This window comes from Centropristis striata, chromosome 9 (assembly GCF_030273125.1).
Source record: "Centropristis striata isolate RG_2023a ecotype Rhode Island chromosome 9, C.striata_1.0, whole genome shotgun sequence".
Classification (NCBI taxonomy): domain Eukaryota; kingdom Metazoa; phylum Chordata; class Actinopteri; order Perciformes; family Serranidae; genus Centropristis; species Centropristis striata.
The window spans coordinates 21,464,582-21,483,154 of NC_081525.1; the positions used below are offsets into that span (position 1 = coordinate 21,464,582).

Genomic DNA, 18,573 nt, shown 5'->3' on the forward strand with positions numbered 1-18,573 from the left:
TTATCCAGCTCCTGAACATTTTAAAGGAAGCAAGAGTGCGGACCTTCATCTCCGGACCGGTCCCCTCGCTTGACCGCGGGATGGGCTGTTTCTCCAGGCTACTGAGCCTCCACACCTGGCTCTCTGCCGCTTGCCAGGAGCATGGTGCTGTTTTTATCGACAATTTTAATCTTTTATGAGAGTGCTGTGACTCTTTTAGGCATGATGGGATTCATCTCAACATTCGGGGAGCACGCCTGCTGTCTTCAAACATTTCACACACCATCCTGCATCACCAGCTGGAATCAACATACACTTACTCACGTGACTGACTGGCCCCTCTTGAATCAGGTACACTCTTCATGACTAGCTCCCCCTACACATCGATCCCGGTCATAATCACTGCCAGGCAAAATCACGAACCCACTCATGGTGTAAACTTTCACAATCTCATATCTCTGCACACACAAAAACCACCATCCACTACCCCACTTACAGCCACTCCACCCGTATTTTTGGACATGGCACTTTTAAATGTTAGATCTCTTCAGAACAAGACGTTTTTAATGAATGACCTTATTTTAGATAATGGAAGCGATTGTATGTTTTTAACTGAGACATGGCTTAGCACTGATGTACCAGCAACACTGATTGAAGCATCTCCACCTGGCTACAATTTTACATATTCATACAGGAAAAACAGAAGAGGTGGTGGTACAGCATCTATTTTGCCAAAAACATTTTCTCATAAAGACATAACATTTGGTAACTACACAACTTTTGAATATAATTCCATCTTTTTTAGCAACCCTCAAGTACTATGCATGACAGTTTACAGGCCACCCAAATGTTGTTGTTGTCGTCATTTGTGTCAGATTTCTCAGAACTTTTATCAATTATCCACACCAAATCCAAATACGACCGTATTCTTGTTTTAGGCGATTTTAATCTACATGTGGACATTCAATCAGATTCTTTTACGTTGGATTTTATGAACATGCTGCATTGTATGAATTTTAACCAACACATTAACCAGCCAACTCACAACAGAGGTCACACTTTAGATCTTGTCATAACATATGGACTATCTGCAAGTGTGACCTCTGTTGTAGATTTAGGGATATCTGACCACCAGGTTCATGTAAACAAGATCATCTGTGGGTGATTTCATAACTGTTCCAAAGAGCATGAATATCTTCTGTATTCACCTTGGCCGTGACACCATGACGTATGAAGGTGATTAGCATTCTGCAGGAATGGGTCTACCTGCCCTTAGTGGGCAGAATTATTTATATTCATACCTAAATCATGATGCTATTGTTAGTTTGATCTTTGGCTGTTATTGTTGTAGTGAAATATTAAGTTCAGCCTTTTGGTGTTTTTCTCAAAAGTGTGATGTAGGTGTGATACACAGTTGCTAGCTGCAGGGGTCTAGGTTGTGTGTGTCTTTTTGTGTGTAGGTTGTGTGTGTCTATTTGTGTGTGTCTTTTGTGTGTGTGTGTGTGTGTGTGTGTGTGTGTGTGTGTGTACTCGTCCTCGTCTGGCTCTCTCAATCATTCGTTATCACCTCATGTGTGAACCACTGCTTAATCCAATAAAGTTAAATGTCAGCACTCTGAACAGATGTAGATGATAACATGCAATAATAAATGAATTAATTCAACAATTAAAACTTGAATTTATGCAGTGCTGAACAGCATGGTAATATGGTGTTGTGATTTGCATGAGTGATTCATAAAACCATGTAAATATGACTCCATAAAATGATTCATCAAGGTTATCCATAATGATGATTCATTATTTGTGGGAAGGACCATGTGGCTGTGTTTGGGGCCCGTTTTAGACAGTCACTCAGGCTGACAAACAGACAAACAGGAGGGTAGACGAGCAAAAAGATACTGAGAGAAGGACCAGACAGACGAGCAGAAAAGTCATGGTTTGCTGGTTTGTATTTACCAATAGCAATTTACCAATCTAGCTAGCCAGCTTGGTTTGCAAGGTGCATCCATGATTTAAAATCAGTAGCCAACTCCTTAGAGTCCCTTTTAGTAAAACCCAACACTGAACAATACCTTTTTATAAGCTACCAGAATTTTACAATTAACTTTCATGAAGTGAAAACACTGTGAATGGGAGAACGTTTAGGGGGGAAACAAACAGTGCACTGTAGTAGCAACCTGTCAATCACAAAGTAGGCACGCCTTAAAGCATACCCTGCTTTATTGTCTATTTTACTCTAAAAAGAACCATAATTCTCTAACTGATGTAACGATGAAAGCATGCTGTATTGAAGAAGACTTGAAACTAACGTTTGAAGCCATGAGCCTATTAGGAATATGTTTAATGAGGTAATAAATCAACTGAGAAGTAAGGTCAGTTTCTCATCGTTTGAACAATGAATTTGTTAACTTATTAAACTACAGAATGTCATCATATTTATCCATTTAAGTAATACATATGGTAGCCATAACCATGAAATTGTTGATGACAATGATTTTATAGTGTGCTTGTAGGATCAAGAAATCAATTTAGAATCAATTAGGGATACCAATAACACATTTTGATGCAGTAGCAAGTTCTGTCAGTGCAGACTGAGGACTTTTTTGCTAAATCAAGAATGGAAATTGTAATCTTTCAAGAAAACCTGATGAATTCTGTTAACATGAATTTTGTGTTGTTTAGTGGTTTTGGAATATTCATAGAAAAATCATGGGATGTGTCATGCTGTGGTTTATTTTTCTCTTTTTGCTGTTGTGGCTCTTTCTGTGCTCCGTCTAATTTTGGTGGTGAGTCCATTAATCATGTTGCATTTACATGGAGAAAATGCCAAGTCAGCATCCCCCTCTGCCACATACACACACACAAACACACCAGACATGCCCCATGTAATCACTTATGTATGAGATCTGCTTTCTCTGGCCCATTAATTCTACGTAACCAGCACATGTCCTGTTGTTCTTTGATTTAAAGACTATTGAAGCTTCTGTGAATCTTCTAACATACTCACAAACACAAGCTAGATCAATGTCTTCGGAACTGTAATGCATGCCTGCTGAATTGATGGTGGTAATGCAACCAGGCCACAGCATGAACCAAAGGGAAAAGTCAGATACTGTATATAACACAGCTCATCTGCATTGCAAACCATTTTCATTCCAAAGGGTTTGCATTCTTTCCAACTTAGATATACAGTAGTGTTCAAAATAATAGCAGTCCAATGTGACAAACCAGAGTAATCCAGGTTTTCAGTATATTTTTTATTGCTACATGGCAAACAAGGTGCACAGCCTTAAGAGCGTGCATATCACAAATGCTGGATCTTATTGGTTTTCTGAGAATCTACTGCACCTACTGGTACCTTGTTTGCCATGTAGCAATAAAAAATATACTAAAAACCTGGATTAATCTGTTTAGTCACATTGGACTGCTATTATATTGAACACTACTGTATTAACAGAACGCAAGTCTGTGTGCACAAACAAACCCTTTAAGCAGGAACACACTGTGAGCTGTATTACCTTTGAACAAGTTTAGAGTCACGTTTGAAAATCCATGGCTTAGAGTGTGCTTCTTTCATGCTCATGTCATGCCTCAGTGTTTTCTATGTGGGGGAAGCCATTTATCATACACATTAATACACATCATTTAATAACTAGAGAATGCATACTGGCAGGAAAGTGTCAAGAAGTTGAGGTAATAGTTTGAACAGTGGGATTGGGTGAATGTAAGGAAAAGCTTGATAATACCATTGTTGTATTAAAAAATATGAGTCATGCTTGGCTATACTGTCGATACAGAATTAAAACTAATAAAGACAACAAATTACAACATAAAAACGACAAAATCAAATAAAAACAATTCAATTATCTAAAAAAGCAAAACAACAACAATAACAACAACAAAAACTAAACAAAAAAAGAAACACAACAACAACAAAAACCAAAATCAACTAAACAGAAAAGAAACACAAAATCAAATAAAAAAATGATTAAAAAAACAACAATAACAAAAAACAAACGAAAAAATAAAACACAAAAAAAAAACAAAATAGTTTACAGGAATATTTGCATTTTGGAAATTTCACTTATTCAATTTCTTTTTAAAAGGACAGTCCACCCCAAAATAAAAATGTACATAGTCCCTCTTACCTGTAGAGATATTTATTAATATAGAATGTTTTACCGTGTAGTTTCATGTGAGAGTTATTGTCTTTCTATCATAGTTCCTACATTAATTTTTGTATTTAATTCTAATATAGCAAAGAGAAGGCAGACATCTCTCCAGCCAATATCCCCACCTTTCAGGCATCTCACACTTCTAGACAAACAATCTAGACTGAAATAGCACTACAAGTTAAGAGATAAAATAGGTATTTTTGGGGTGAACAATCCTGTTAACAGTTAGATGACAAAAAAAAAAATACTACTCTCATATCTCAAAACTTATTGTAACATTGAGAACCGAGGAAGTTGCTTGAGAAGACCGTACCTATCATGTGTGGATCTTGTTGAACTTTTTTTTTTTTAAGAAAGTCATAAACTTTGCCATGAGGCATAGTGTAGAATTTTACAGAACTACAAAATATCAAATTTCCTCTGGTGATAGGGTTGCTTAGTGACCAGTAGGCAGTCCCTACAGTATTTTGTAAAGGTATCATCCTGATTGGCTGCACCTGTATACATACAACATTTACCTGACAACTAACTTAATTTATAGTGGTTGGTCATTTGTTCTAGTTCAGTGGCAAAATAACTGTCCACGATTCATCATCTTTGTTTAGTTTTTAACAATGTCTTAACTAAGCAATGCTAAAGTGTTGTTTGTTAGAGAGCTGGAATGAGAAGTAATATTTTAATTGCCAATCCAAGCCTCCTTATTTTAAATGAATGCCCTCCTGGCTGTCTAATTTGTAATATGAGAACAAAAAATAAGTCCTCACCTTAGCTGCAAGCTATAAGACTGTCTCTATTAATTAGATAGGACAGACTGCTCTGGAGCTGCCACCCTTGGATAATTTGACTTGAAGGCCTGTTGGTTTCACTGGAGAGTTTCAGTGCCACATGACCCAAATCCTGTTTGAATTCTAGCCTTTCCACATGACTAAGAAAACACAGTCCTGGTGGAAACGTTGCTGTAATGTGTTTTTGTCCTCCCTCAGCCATCATTTGCAGTCTGATGACATGATGGTGAATCACTGCACAGAGCCTAGTCTGTCTTCCTGTCCCTTTGGACATGCTGTCATATAATGACCTTGGTTACCCTTGGTTCCACAGGCTGCCACACACCTACTGTAGTGGAGGACAGATGTCCCTCATGTATCTATCCTGCATCTGTCCAACAGCAAAACTCAATCTTAAATATAACAGTTCATCTAGGAGTGATCAAATAGAAAATATTGAATTTGCTAACCTCAGTTTAGTTCCTCAGGTAGGAAGTTTCACAGCCACTTTGTAAAAGTTTAAAATCAATTCTATAACTATCAGCTAGCCAGTGTAGGTTTGCAAGGATGGGAATAATATGCCTACATATGACATTGAATGACAGGTTCTCAAGATTCTTTGTAAGTCAAAGATCAGGTTTGGGGCTGACAAAAAAGGAAACCTAAATTTGGACTAATTGATCCAGTTTTGGGACATTCAGCATTTTATATCAGAGAGGCAATCCATAACATTAGAAAATCTATCTAAGTCGTCACCAGTCAGTGGAAATAAAGTTTTATGTAGTCTGCAAAACAGTGGAAATGTATATTATTCCTACAGATTATCCGAGCTAAAAGAGGCATATAAATAGAAAATAGTAGAGGACCAAGAACTGAGCCCTGGGGAACACCACATAAAAAAGGGGGGCTGGGAATGAAGAGAATTCTCCCAGAGAAAGATCTGTCAGGGAGATAGAAGTGGTGAAAATGTGTCCTTCATATCAACACAGTTCACAAGGTGATTTATGAGGATATAGTGGTTGACTTTATCAAATACGGAAACTCAGTCAGGGAGCACTGCAGTAAATTATTGGTGACCTTATAAATAGAGCTGAAATAGAGCTGTTGCTGTGCTGTGCTGGGTGTGCATGTGTGACATAGTAAGCACTTTTCTAGAAACTTTAGATAAAAATGATTGTTTAAAACAAGAAGGTTAAGTATAAGTTTCATCAGAAAAGGTCCAACTTTTGCAATTTTGAAGCTGGAAAGGACAGAGCCAGTAGACAATGAACAGTTGATAAAAGAGAATATTTGTAGGCCCACAGTCTGAAATACCTCTTCAAGAAATTCAGTGGGGATAATGTTTATAATTGGCTGGTGGAGGAATTTAAGTTGGAGATTAACTCCTCTAATTCAAGATTTGCTTTAAATGAGACATACTGAAAGAGGGTTCAGTACAGATCAGGAGATTTATGGTCACAGGTGTGATACCATCTATTATATTTACGAAATGGTGGAGAAACTGCTAATATATCTCAGTAGAAGCTTTCATAGGCTGGCTAAGAGGATGGTTAACCATAGGTAGACAATATCAACCACTGAAAGTACCAATTAGTGATATACCGTGCTCATTTTGATCATTTACTCTACACAAGAAGCAATAGTGTACATTTAATCCATGGAAAATTATTCTCCATATAGCTTTATTTCTCCTTGTTCCAGTCAAGCACACAAGTATAGTACAATATAATCAGGGGCAGACTGACCTATAGGAAATTCTGTCAGTCCAGAACGGCCGTCTCACAGACCTTGTCTGTGGCCTTTGCGATTCATCAGAAAAAAAATCTGATTAACAATATTAACGTCAAAACAACAGGGACGCCAAACGATCATTTATGACATAGGAAAAAGACTCAAAACTTGAAACAAAAACACAAAGAAGAGTGTGAGAAAATCTCACGTAGGACGCGTAAGGAGAAAAGTGGAGAGGAGGACCAAACGTTAGAGCTGGAGGCATTAAAATGTAGAAAGCTTACTGAGCTATTTAGTGTTTAACCAGCTAGTACAACTGTGGAGGACGGCCAGGAGGAGGAGGTTGAGCCTGGGCATCCCCCTGCAGTGCCGAAACAGAAGAGCACAGATGTGCAAGAGGTGCTGGTAAGTTGCAGGAGCAGGAAACAAGTATAATAGGCTAACCTCCGTTTATTAGGGTTCTGTTGCTATGAACGTTGAGTTTTCACCGTGCTGATGATGATGATTTGTGTAATTTAGTGCAATCCAACCTGAAATGTTTGGGGCTGTCAGTGTTACACTTGAAACACCAGAAACAACAAAGCAATATGGAAAATAACTCAATAACTAACGATTATTTAATTCATTTCCATTTAATTGGTGTCACTCCTGATAGAAAAACCCAAATATTACTTTTTGGTAGTAATGGTGGTTTTGGCCTCTCTCTCTCTCTCTCTCTGTCTCTCTCTCTCTCTCTCTCTCTCTCTGTCTCTCTCTCTCTCTCTCTCTCTCTCTCTCTCTCTCACACACACACACACACTTATACACACACACTGTCTTGTCTTGTCTTCTTTTTTTTACAAAATGGGACAGCCTAATTAAAAGTAGCCGAGGCACAGTCATTGTTTTCATAGCTGGACAGTTTAATTTATAGGTTATTTGAGGGCAATTCAACTGGCTATACACATTGGCTAACATCATATTTTAAAAATAATATGTGGAATCAAGTTGAAGATATTTGCAGCTCAAAGATGACAGGGAGAGTGCAGGGAAGTGCCAGGATGGTCTACACCACAACATTTCTATTATCATTATTTTAGGCCGGGCTACATAAGTAAATACAAGAAAAATATTCACTGATTGTGAAATGTTATTCACTGTGAATATATTGTCTAATATTCTTGTGGTATAGTATCTTGAAACACTAGCAAGTGGTTATTTAAACGCATCTCGTATGGGTTCTGGGCCGAATTTTTTAAAAAGTCCAGGGCCTTTTTTTAGTCCCAGTCCGTCCCTGAATATAATTAAGTGTAGGTCTACTGCTGCACATTTTCAGGGTTGTACTGTGAAGAAAATTGTATATGATTTGCCTACTCAGTCAGTATGTGTGTATCACATTGTGCACTGCTATATATAGCAACAGTTCATACCATATGTTCTTGTGTTAAAGGGATTATATTGGCAAGGCGGAGCTAAGCCATGTTTAAATATTGGAAAGAAGAATGGATTTTGGTGTCTAGCAACAGCCAACTTAGACGAGGAAGTGTTATTATAACAACTCTTACCCTGCATGACAATGACATTCTAATGTTTCTAATTATAAAATACCAAACAGTTGACTCTGTTTTGCAGTGTTTATTTGTCAGACAGATTCCACCAGTATAAGGTAACATAAATCATTCCAATAGATGTTACAATCTTGGTGGCATCAGCTTTGCAGTATATATAGAAATGTTATCTAAAAAAAATACAATGAAATGTCAGTACAATATATCTTTTCCCTTTATAAAACTGGTGGCTGTTTGCCTTATCTCTGTCCTCAGCTGGAATTTATACATTACCCACCTTGACTCTCCGCAATACACATTCATCAAACTGTGAACCAATTATATGTTGCTGTATATCTCAAAACATAATAACTCCAATTTTAGTATTTCATAGTTTCTTACTTGGACAAAAACTTTGTGCTGTCCTTTTGTTAAAACGCCCAATATATGATTTAAAAAGAAAAAAAAGGACGTTTTTTCAATACCTCATTAGTTGAGCTTCAGGAGATGTGAGTTTCCCATGTGGCATCACAATTATGTAACATGTCACACCATCCATACTGTGACTTAACTGAGCAGTAGAGAGTATGGATTCACACAGAGGCAGCATGACCTCAATTACCCTTTAATCTGCTCTCTGACATGTGTGTTTGTGTATTTTTTTCGTGTTCTTTGGTGTTTTTGTAACGGGTTTCTGTGGCCATTTGGTTCCTTTAGAGGGAAAATATTACAGAAAATATATATTTTTTGTTTTATCTTTCTGATAATTGCTCTAGTGTCATGATAATAAAAGTATTACAAGAGCACACTGCATTGCTGACCATTTGACTTCACTACTACAAGATATTTGTAGTATTTGTGATTTGTGATTAAAGCTTATATTCCTTAGCACTTACTGTAACTCAGGTCAGCTTAATGGTGAAAATGTAGAAAACAGACAGCAACCAACCAACAAAAGCATGCTAAAATGTTCACAGTGACATGTAGATGCTCACATGGCAATATTAACCATCTAAGTCAAATCTATGCATGCTAACATTTACTAATTAGCATTAAACAACTGACTAATATGCAGCTATAACTAATGGGAATGTTAGTAGTACATTTTTCAAATAATAAGTTCTCAAAATCAAGACAAATTGCAATTTTGACCTGTTGATGATGATGCAATATAAGAAGTCTGAAGATCAACAAAGTGATTCCAGTTGAGCCTGAGAGGAGCCTGAATGTTTCATGGCAATCCGTCATATAGTTGTTGAAGAATCTCAGTCAGAACCACATGCCACCCTCATGGAGGTAATGGAGGGAAAGTCAGGGGATCACCAATCAAGTCATCAATCTTTGTTTGACCATTAGTCTCACATAGCCAGACTGATCTCCACAGCGCTGTGTCAGCACTGCAGAATGGGTTGAATAGTGGAGATAGCAGAATGGCAAGAAAATGGCACATGCACATGAAATAGATAACCTGCTAATAACCTGCAGTTTTCACCTGGTAAATCAGTCAGTGTGACTACAGTACAAACTTCCGTCCAGTAGTTCTGCAGCCGTATGGTGGACAAACTGACCCACATTTGTATGGACATTTATATGTGTGCATGTTTTTATTTAGGAGCTGTTAGTGGACCTTGGCTGGGCGAGCAAAACCAGACAAAAAGTGGAGGAAGAGGAGGAAGGAGGGAGCGCACAGACAGAGAGGGGCAGCGGAGACGACTGTGATGATGAAGATGGTTGTGAAGCATCTGGTGTGGAGAATGGTGAGTCACACACACACACACACACACACACACACACACACACACACATAGATAATGATTAATGCAATAGAGGAACAAACATAAGCAGATGTATGGATTCTGATTCATACAAAACACACAAACACACACAGTTCATTGGTCTGGTGGTGGTTTTAAAATGCTGCAGCCTCCACACATCTTGTGCCAGCAGGGAAATGCCCAGAGGGAGGGATAGCAGTGAGAGATGGATTCAACTGTCTTCTCTCTCTCTCTCCCTCTCACCCTTTTCTGCTGGTCTCAGCAGTTTATTTCCTCCTCGGCCAGGATAAAGGATGCACCAACAACCAGGTTATCCCAAAAACAGAAATGGAAAAAAACCCTGTAATTATTCATTTATCTCTTGACTTATTCACCGGTCTCATGCTTATACATAATACATGAGTTTCACGGGAAGATCTGGGGACCCCTAGGAGCCTTGAGGCAACCCCACTGAGTGAATGTAGCTAAAATTGGTGTAATTTAAATTGTTGATGAGAAAATGTTAAGGTTTATTGACCAACTCTAAAGCTTTCTGTTCTTGGCCTGAAAACATTTTAGTTTCCAGTGTTTCCTCTGTAGATCTCCTTCTTACCCTGAAAAAGGGCGCTCTTAAATTGTCACACACTTTTCAATGTGAGAAGTATGTTTTGGAGCACTGATGTAGTAGTAGTATTAGAGAAAAATCAATGCATTATAGAGGCTTGTGAAATGAAAGAGATTTTAACCAATACGTACCTAAGCACTCGTTTTAGTATTTCTGTCTAAATGTAAAGATCCATAATATAGCAATAATCAAAGTAAAAAAAGTTTAACACTCAAAAGCTAATTGTCTTCAACATTACCTTGTCAGTTACATATTATTGCTAGGAAATCTTAATTGTATATTGATCATTTCTGATTGGTGTCAAGAAGTACGTGACCAAGGTGGAACAGAACTTTAGAAATATGGGTTCACGTGTTCACAGCAGACTTGTCTCCCCTCAAAAACAAACCCATAGGTTGTTTTTACAGGCAGCAAACTACGGCCCATATTTACATTTTAGACTGTCCTAGGCAGACTGTAGGTGGTGTATAAAGCACAGAACTCGTACTCCGGGTGGGTGGGAGGTGTGGTGGATTGGTCGAACAAACTCCGGACTTTCCCCCAGGAAAACAGGGTTCATGTCCCATGTGAAAACAAAAGTAAACGATGTGATTTAAACATCAAGGAACTTCCATGCCTCATGATTTTACATAACTTTAGGTGCGTTTCCATTAGATACTTTTCCCTCTAGTGAGCCGCTATGGGTGTGGCTTGGGAGAGAGGATCCGCCCAAGACCCGCCCAACTTCACCGGTTAGCGGCTCAAGTAGCGGCTACCAACTAGTCGCCGCTGATTGGATACGGTTGAGGCAGACTGGACGCTGAGGGGTTAACATCTCCTGCTCTGACTGCAGCTGGAAGAAACTGCAGTGTTAAGAAGAGTAGGAACGAGTCTCCAAAAGTCTCCAATAACACCAGAAAAAGTCGCTCGATTTTTTGCTAGTCGCTTTTTGAAGAAGAGTCGTTAGAGGGGTCTGAATAGTTGCTAAATATAGAGACAAAGTCGCTAAATTGGCAACACTGCTTGCCGCGTTGGTCTGTTGTCACATTCGAACTCCGTTGGTTAGCCGCTACAAAAGTACCTGTATGGGAACAGAGGCCAAGGGGAACTAACTAGAGGACGTAGCCAAAACACTCAGCCGCTTTCCAAAGACGACTCAAAAAGTACTGGAAACAGGCCTTATGTTACTCCTGGTAGCCATGTCATTCTCATAACTACAGCACTTTTTAAACTGTCTTTTATTACGCTTAACCAGGAAGGTTATGCCCAAAACCTAGATCAGTGGTTTTGCAGCCTAAATTGGAAGAAAACTGCAGCCTTGGCATCCGCAAACTGCATAAAGCTCAAATGGGTCATTATGGGTGGTATAGACAAACAACCTATTCTGTTGTTTAGGTGGGAGCTTGTTGTTCACAGATACAGACCAAAAACAGTTGTAAAACTGTCAGTAAACAATTTGGTATCTAATTCTATATATAGTAGAATATTACTGATTTGAGTATAGCCTAATCTTCAAATGATCATTTAAAATTCAAAAGTACAAAACAAAGTGTAGCAACCTTCTTTCAAACTAGTCTGTTCCCACGAAATAAGAGCAGACAGATCCAGTATTCTATCAAATATCGATGCCATCTCCAACCAGAGGTCTCAAGGACAAACAGTCCTCAAAGACAGCTCACACACTGCAACTATACCCACTCCTCTTTATGCTATGGAAAGCTTTACTGTCCATGGCTATCTTTAGCTGGAAAAACACATACGTTGATTAACTGGTCACAACATACAAGAAGACCCCGGCCACCTTTATGGTGACGGAAATTTCCATGACACCAAAGTGGATAGTGAGTGCACTTTCTATGGCCATATTGGTGCTGACCTAGGACAATTATTTTCAGGTCAAACCAATAATGTCATAGCAGTGTTTCTGTAGTTTCTGCTGTTTGATTGGCTGAAATAGAAAAGTACAGAACAGAATAGAAGTTTGCTGTCGGAGGCGTTCTCGCTTCATGGGATTGATTGGCATAATTTACTCAACCAGGGCTCCATCTTCTGCATCATCACCTTGTTACCCGTGATCAGAGGACGTATCGCCCTTGTTAACCCTGGTGATGTCATTGGGTAGAGGGAACTCTCCCCGAGGGCAGGAAGTAATAGGGTCAGAGGTCATTGTCACACTAATTATCTCTGCACTGTCCCAGTCATTACTGGAGTCATGAGTGTGTATCCGTACAGTGATGCAAAGCACAAGTGTAGCTTGTTATGATACAGAGCTGTAGGTCACTGGTTCCCAATCCCTGGGCTGCAGACTGGTCCCTGGGTATGGGACATTTGCTACCAGGCCAAAAAGAAACACGATTGGACGAGAAAAAGAAAATAATAATAGCCCAAGAACATCATTGATTAACTTCTTCTTCTGCATCTGTCTTTGCTGCATTTTCATTTCTCATAGTTAAGCCCACAAGAAGATGTGTTTAATCAAAAGTTGGTCATGAATGTGATGGTTAATCAGTCCCTCATTGGTAACTCAGTCTATGGCATGTGTAAAGTTCTGCTACCAGACTCAAAGTTTGGGGTTTCATTTGTTTCAATGGCTTTAGGCTCCAGTAGGGTTCAGCTTTCCAAATGTAAGGTTTGAATACATTTCCATTTTCTCTTTTTTATTCAACCAGTTCTATCAGTAATGTTGGTTTTTATTTTTATCTCAGCAGAAGAGATCTTCATCTCAGTGTGTTAACCTGATTTAAATAAAGGTTATAAAGAAGCTTTTAGGTTGGGATTCCAGTGATGTTCAGTCGGATTTGGTTTTAAAGAAGTTTAAAGAAGCAACCTTGAGAGAGAATTTCAGAGAGCTTGAACGTTTCTTGGAAGCAGGAAGGAACGAAAAAGGCCAAACACTTAATATCACACTTATTCCAGTCATAGTCTTGTGGTAATAAAAAAAAGGAAAATAAAGGTTGGGAACTTCTGCTTTAGGTAACTTAAGTGAATTGATGTTGTGTTGAGTGGCCTCTTGAGAAAACGAATCTTGCAGTAAGTATCCAAACCTCATCCTATGGCGGCCCTGAGAGCCCACAGCGCTGCAACTTAAGAGAACAGACGTTAGCGGCCGATCGATAGCATGCTAACGTTAGTGGCTGATCAATACCGTGCTAACATTAGCCAGCGATTGACAGCCTGCTAGCATTAGCGGGCTAGCAAGACCAAGACCAACTTGGTGCCATTGAGAAAGACCAACTAAAACGTGTTTCATTCATTTATTTGATTGCAACGTGATTGATACAGGCTAGCAGGCTAATGCTAGCGGGCTAACGCTATATATCACGTTATAACATGAATATATCATAATCATGAAATAACAAGATAATTTTACGTTATAACATGAAAATATCATTAACCTGGAATAACGTAATGATGCATATCAGACATGTGCATACATGTGTTATGTTGTGGTCTATTTGCATCGCTTTTTCTTATTGTGATGTGTTGTGGTCTTTGCAGAGCTTTTTCTAAATGCTGCGCTTGTGTCGTCAAATTGATGAAGATGTTTTCTCAAAATGCTTGTGTTTTGTGTATTTGTGTATTTGCAAGTTGCAGCGCTATGAGCTTTCAGGGCCACCATACTCACCTCTATATTATGACGGTTACTAAATATCCAAAATAAGACCATTAAGCCAGATGGTGTATTTCTGTTTGTGTGTTTGACAAGAACAAAACTGTATTTGTGATAATGCATTGTAAAACTTTAGTAAGAGTTAAGAGAGTCATAAAGCAAAATATGTCAATACAAAAGACCAGAGATCATAATTAACATGCACATAATTCATACACACCTTAAAAAAAACCTTCCCTTCCTTTGCAGACTTATTTTTGATACGCTGTTGATATAGTAGCTGTGAATAGTGAAGAGTGTTCATGACAAGATGAAACATTTATGCCACCTTAGATGTTTCTTTTATTTTACTCCAGCACCCTTTCATTTAACAGCTCTAAAAGTGAAGAATTTGTTGCTACATTTGTCATACCCTTTAGACTAACCTTGATGTGTCACATCGCTGGAAACTCACGCCTCCCGCTGGGCTCGAAACTGGTACATTGGCTATTTGCAGAGAAAATTGCTAGTTATGATTTACCGAACTGGTGGCGGCGTGTGGGGATCGTGTCTCTGAAGCCACAATGAATTCCTGGAGAAAGAATCACAATAAAGAGTGACAAAAAGGGGATTTTCTGCATGTCTCCTCTCTCGTCAGCCTCTCTATGCATATAAACGAGCCTTGCAGGCACTGAAGCTGAAGAAGTGATGCAGTATCAACCAGATCACACAAATCAAAGAGATGAATTTTTTTATGATGTATTTGTACTTCTTATTGCCATTAAATCAGCATTTCTGAGTAAATGTATGCATAAAATGAACAAATGCAGGCCACTTTGATTTTTCTTTTGGATAGATCTGCCATTAAATCTGCCTGTCCATGCTCTCTGACACACACACTCTCTCTCTCTCTCTCTCTCTCTCTCTCTCTCTCTCTCTCTCTCTCTCTCTCTCTCTCTCTCTCTCTCTCTCTCTCTTTAAAATTCTGCCTACAAAACACTTCTCAAAGTTTGAAATCGCTGAAATGTGGAGCTTATTATTTCGCAGGAAAGGGAAAGCATAGAAATAAAATTCTGCTTGCGTGAGAAAGAGAATGCTTGTGTGTGGATGCACATTCACAAATTGATGTTTATGACCTCTTTTTTTTGTGCATGCATGCCCGCCATGTGCTTCACGTGTAAGATTCAAGTGTGTGCAGGCGGTACATCTGTTACTGCAACGTCTTTGAGTGTAATCCACAATGCTTTATGGATGGCTCAGTTCTCTGTCTGACTGACTGAAGCGGATCCAGTGCTGTGCTGCTTCTTGACTTATAATGTATTTCTCAATATCGACCCGTTGTTTTCTTTTGCACACATATGATTGATCTTAAGTTCTCTCTATCCCTGTGCTGCAGAAATGAACGAGCATGAAAAATATGAAGGGAATATTCTTTGCATCCTCTAATTAATTCTCATGACATTTAGGCTTTGTTGAATGTTGAAGACCGACGAAAAGAAGTATGTAGGATGAGAGGTGGAGGTGGTGATATCAGCCAAGAGCTGAAATCAAACCTCAGAACTCAACAACTCATTGCCAAGCTTGTGTTTTTTTTATTTATTTATGTGGGCCATTTACCAGTGAGAAGTAATTTTAGTCATGCTGAGACAGTACGCAGCCTATTATTATTTGATTTAAGTCCATTTCCAAGTTGATCTCGGCCCAGAGAGGGAGAATCACTTGGCAAACATTGTTCACAGATCAAAAGCAAAGAAAAAAAGCCAGGCGTCTCAACATATGTGTAGTTAAAAGCAGAGAGCTTAAGTTAGTGCCATTTGTCCCATTTTACAAAGAGGCAGTGAAGTCCAGCCAGAAAAGCTGATACTCCAGTTTTTACTCTCGTCATTTGTTGTTTTGAAATCAATGTTATACCGAAGGTTATGTATGTAGAAGAGTACATTTTAGCCACTATCATTGTATTGATAAAACATGCCCATAGACACACAAGGTCCTGCTATTGAAATGGTCATGCTGATTCATGGTCAAGTTGCTCTGGGGTTCTGCATAACTTAAATATATTAGCTATTTTTTAGCTATTACATGGATGACAAAATTTTCACACAGATGCAAGGCACAGATGCCATTAAATACAGCCTGTTAGAGGTTTTTTTTTTCTTTTTTGCTATTCGCCTTTCTTCATTTAGTCATTTCTCATCCTCCTCTCCCTGTGAATTCACCAAGATTAAACTGATTGATTTTCTCTACTCAAACCAGCGCAATCTCTTCAACTGCCCCTTCTCCGCTCCTTCTGTCTCCCCAGACATATCCAGGTCCTATAATGTCAATAATGTAAATGTAATCACAGCTTCTCTTCTCTTCTCTTCTCTTCTCTTCTCTTCTCTTCTCTTCTCTTCTCTTCTCTTCTCTTCTCTTCTCTTCTCTTCTCTTCTCTTCTCTTCTCTTCTCTTCTCTTCTCTTCTCTTCTCTTCTCTTCACGTCACTTCTCTTTCTTCTCCTCTGAGTAACAAATGAAACGCTGTGTCATTATAATTGCAATGCTTTGGGATGTGGTTGTGGATGCAGAGGTTGGGATACTAAAACCTCCAGGTGTCCATGAGTCACATTACAACCACAAATGTCAGCGTAGTCTGGAAAGCACCGATCATTTTCCCTTTTAAAAAAAAATTAACTTTCATATATAATACATCAGTTTGACGCTGCTTATAAATCCATCCATACTATGATTCATGCCTTCCTAAAAAAGCAACTAAACTACTGGATATACACATTTTAAACAGGTTTCACTACATATTTAAAATTATATATATATATATATATATATATATATATATATATATATGTATATATTCAAGATCTCTTTCTATCTTTACCAAGTACAGGATGGTTCTGTGCGTCTATGTATGTAAGAGAATGTGTACTCGCGAGGGACACTCAATCCCTGTAACCATGGTTACCAGGTGGTCCGTCCTCCCATGGGTTCTCATTTGATGACAATGAAGAAAGAGAAAGAGGGAGGGAGAGAGAGACAGAGATGGAGAGATAAAGAAAGAGAGGAGGTGTGGCAGATTTTGTACCATCTCTCATGGCCAAGTAACATATTATAATAAAACAGATTCTGGTTCAAGCATAGTTTAATTTGCAGTTAAAATGCTGTCAGTATTCTGTTCTTATCATAGTTGTTTCCTAAATAATGGACAGACAACTGGAAACAGTACATTGCTGAAGCATTTTCTATTTATTGTTCCTGCCTCTACGTACTGTATCTTCCCCCCATCATCTCTGCCTTGCTCCTCTGGCCTCTCCCACTCTTCCCTGGGGCCACATTCACAAAGCCTTTAGAAGCCATTTCATCTTAAAGGGAAAGGCCAGTGTTTTCAATGTTGCCCCTCTCTGCCTGAGGACAGTTTGATCTGCATTCGTAAGCGTCCGTCCAAAGAGAGCCAGAAAGAACAATAAAAAGCCTGGCAAGGCTTCTAATCTGCACCCGTGACTATAAAAGTTCCCAGAGCGAGCCTTTGGATCGGTTTGATCAGTGCTATAAAATGAAACTGCTTTCTTTGTACATGCATGCACTGGAGAACATGAGGCTGTATAACATGCCATGAATGCAATCAGTTTCCCACTGATACAGCAGCTTTCCTCTGGAAATCCAGACTGAAGCATTTTCTGCTTCATGCTTTATATTCACTTGAAGTCAATAGAGAAACCCTGTTGCCTAATAATTATAATACTATACAACAATGAGACATATGCATTAGTAAATAGATTTTGAAAGAACTGTTATGTTGCCCTTATTATTGTTTTGGATTTTTAGTACCAAATGGCAGAAATGTACAATACAAAATCAACACATGGAAGTATGGAGGTCATGGTTTTAAATGTAAATGTCAGGGCTGATCTGGAGCAAGACACAAGATGGGTTGTCTTTTTTAATAACTGACCAAAACCTCAAATCTTTTCCTTACCTTAAAGAAGAAGTGTGGAGTTATTCTCTATTTTTTCCATAGAAAACCAAAGCCAACAATGAATTGATTCATACTTATTCCTTATTCTTCTGTGCCTTCGACCTCCATCATTGTCCAAAATCTGTTATAACACATCACTGAACCACACTGCTATGACAATGTTCTTTTTATAAAGATGAACTTTGGCACATTTCTTTCTTTTGACTGAATGTCACATACTTAAACAAATACAATACTTACTCCTCTTTGAGCAACTTTTGCAATAAACAGCACTTCCTAGCTGCTTTACAAATTCGCCCTTCGCTGAACCCCTTAACCCTTCTCTAGAAGGACCACTATCCAATCACACGTTAGCCTTGCATTTGCAATGGAAATCCAGCAGCAGTTGTTATATGGTTGTCCTTCACGTGAATGAAGCTTTGCTTTAATGTCCACTTTCTGTCCACTTTCAGAATTATTATTATTGCGGAAATTTGCTTGTATTTC

General features: G+C 38.6%; 1 protein-coding gene across 1 annotated transcript in view; it reads left to right on the forward strand.

Moving 5' to 3' along the window:
- LOC131978138 (glypican-5-like) overlaps nucleotides 1-18,573 on the forward strand; it is a 69,337-nt gene that overhangs the window by 29,789 nt on the left and 20,975 nt on the right. The window contains exon 9 of the mRNA XM_059341660.1: nucleotides 9,788-9,932. Within this exon, the coding sequence (XP_059197643.1) occupies nucleotides 9,788-9,932 (145 nt within the window). The remainder of the gene's footprint in view (nucleotides 1-9,787; nucleotides 9,933-18,573) is intronic.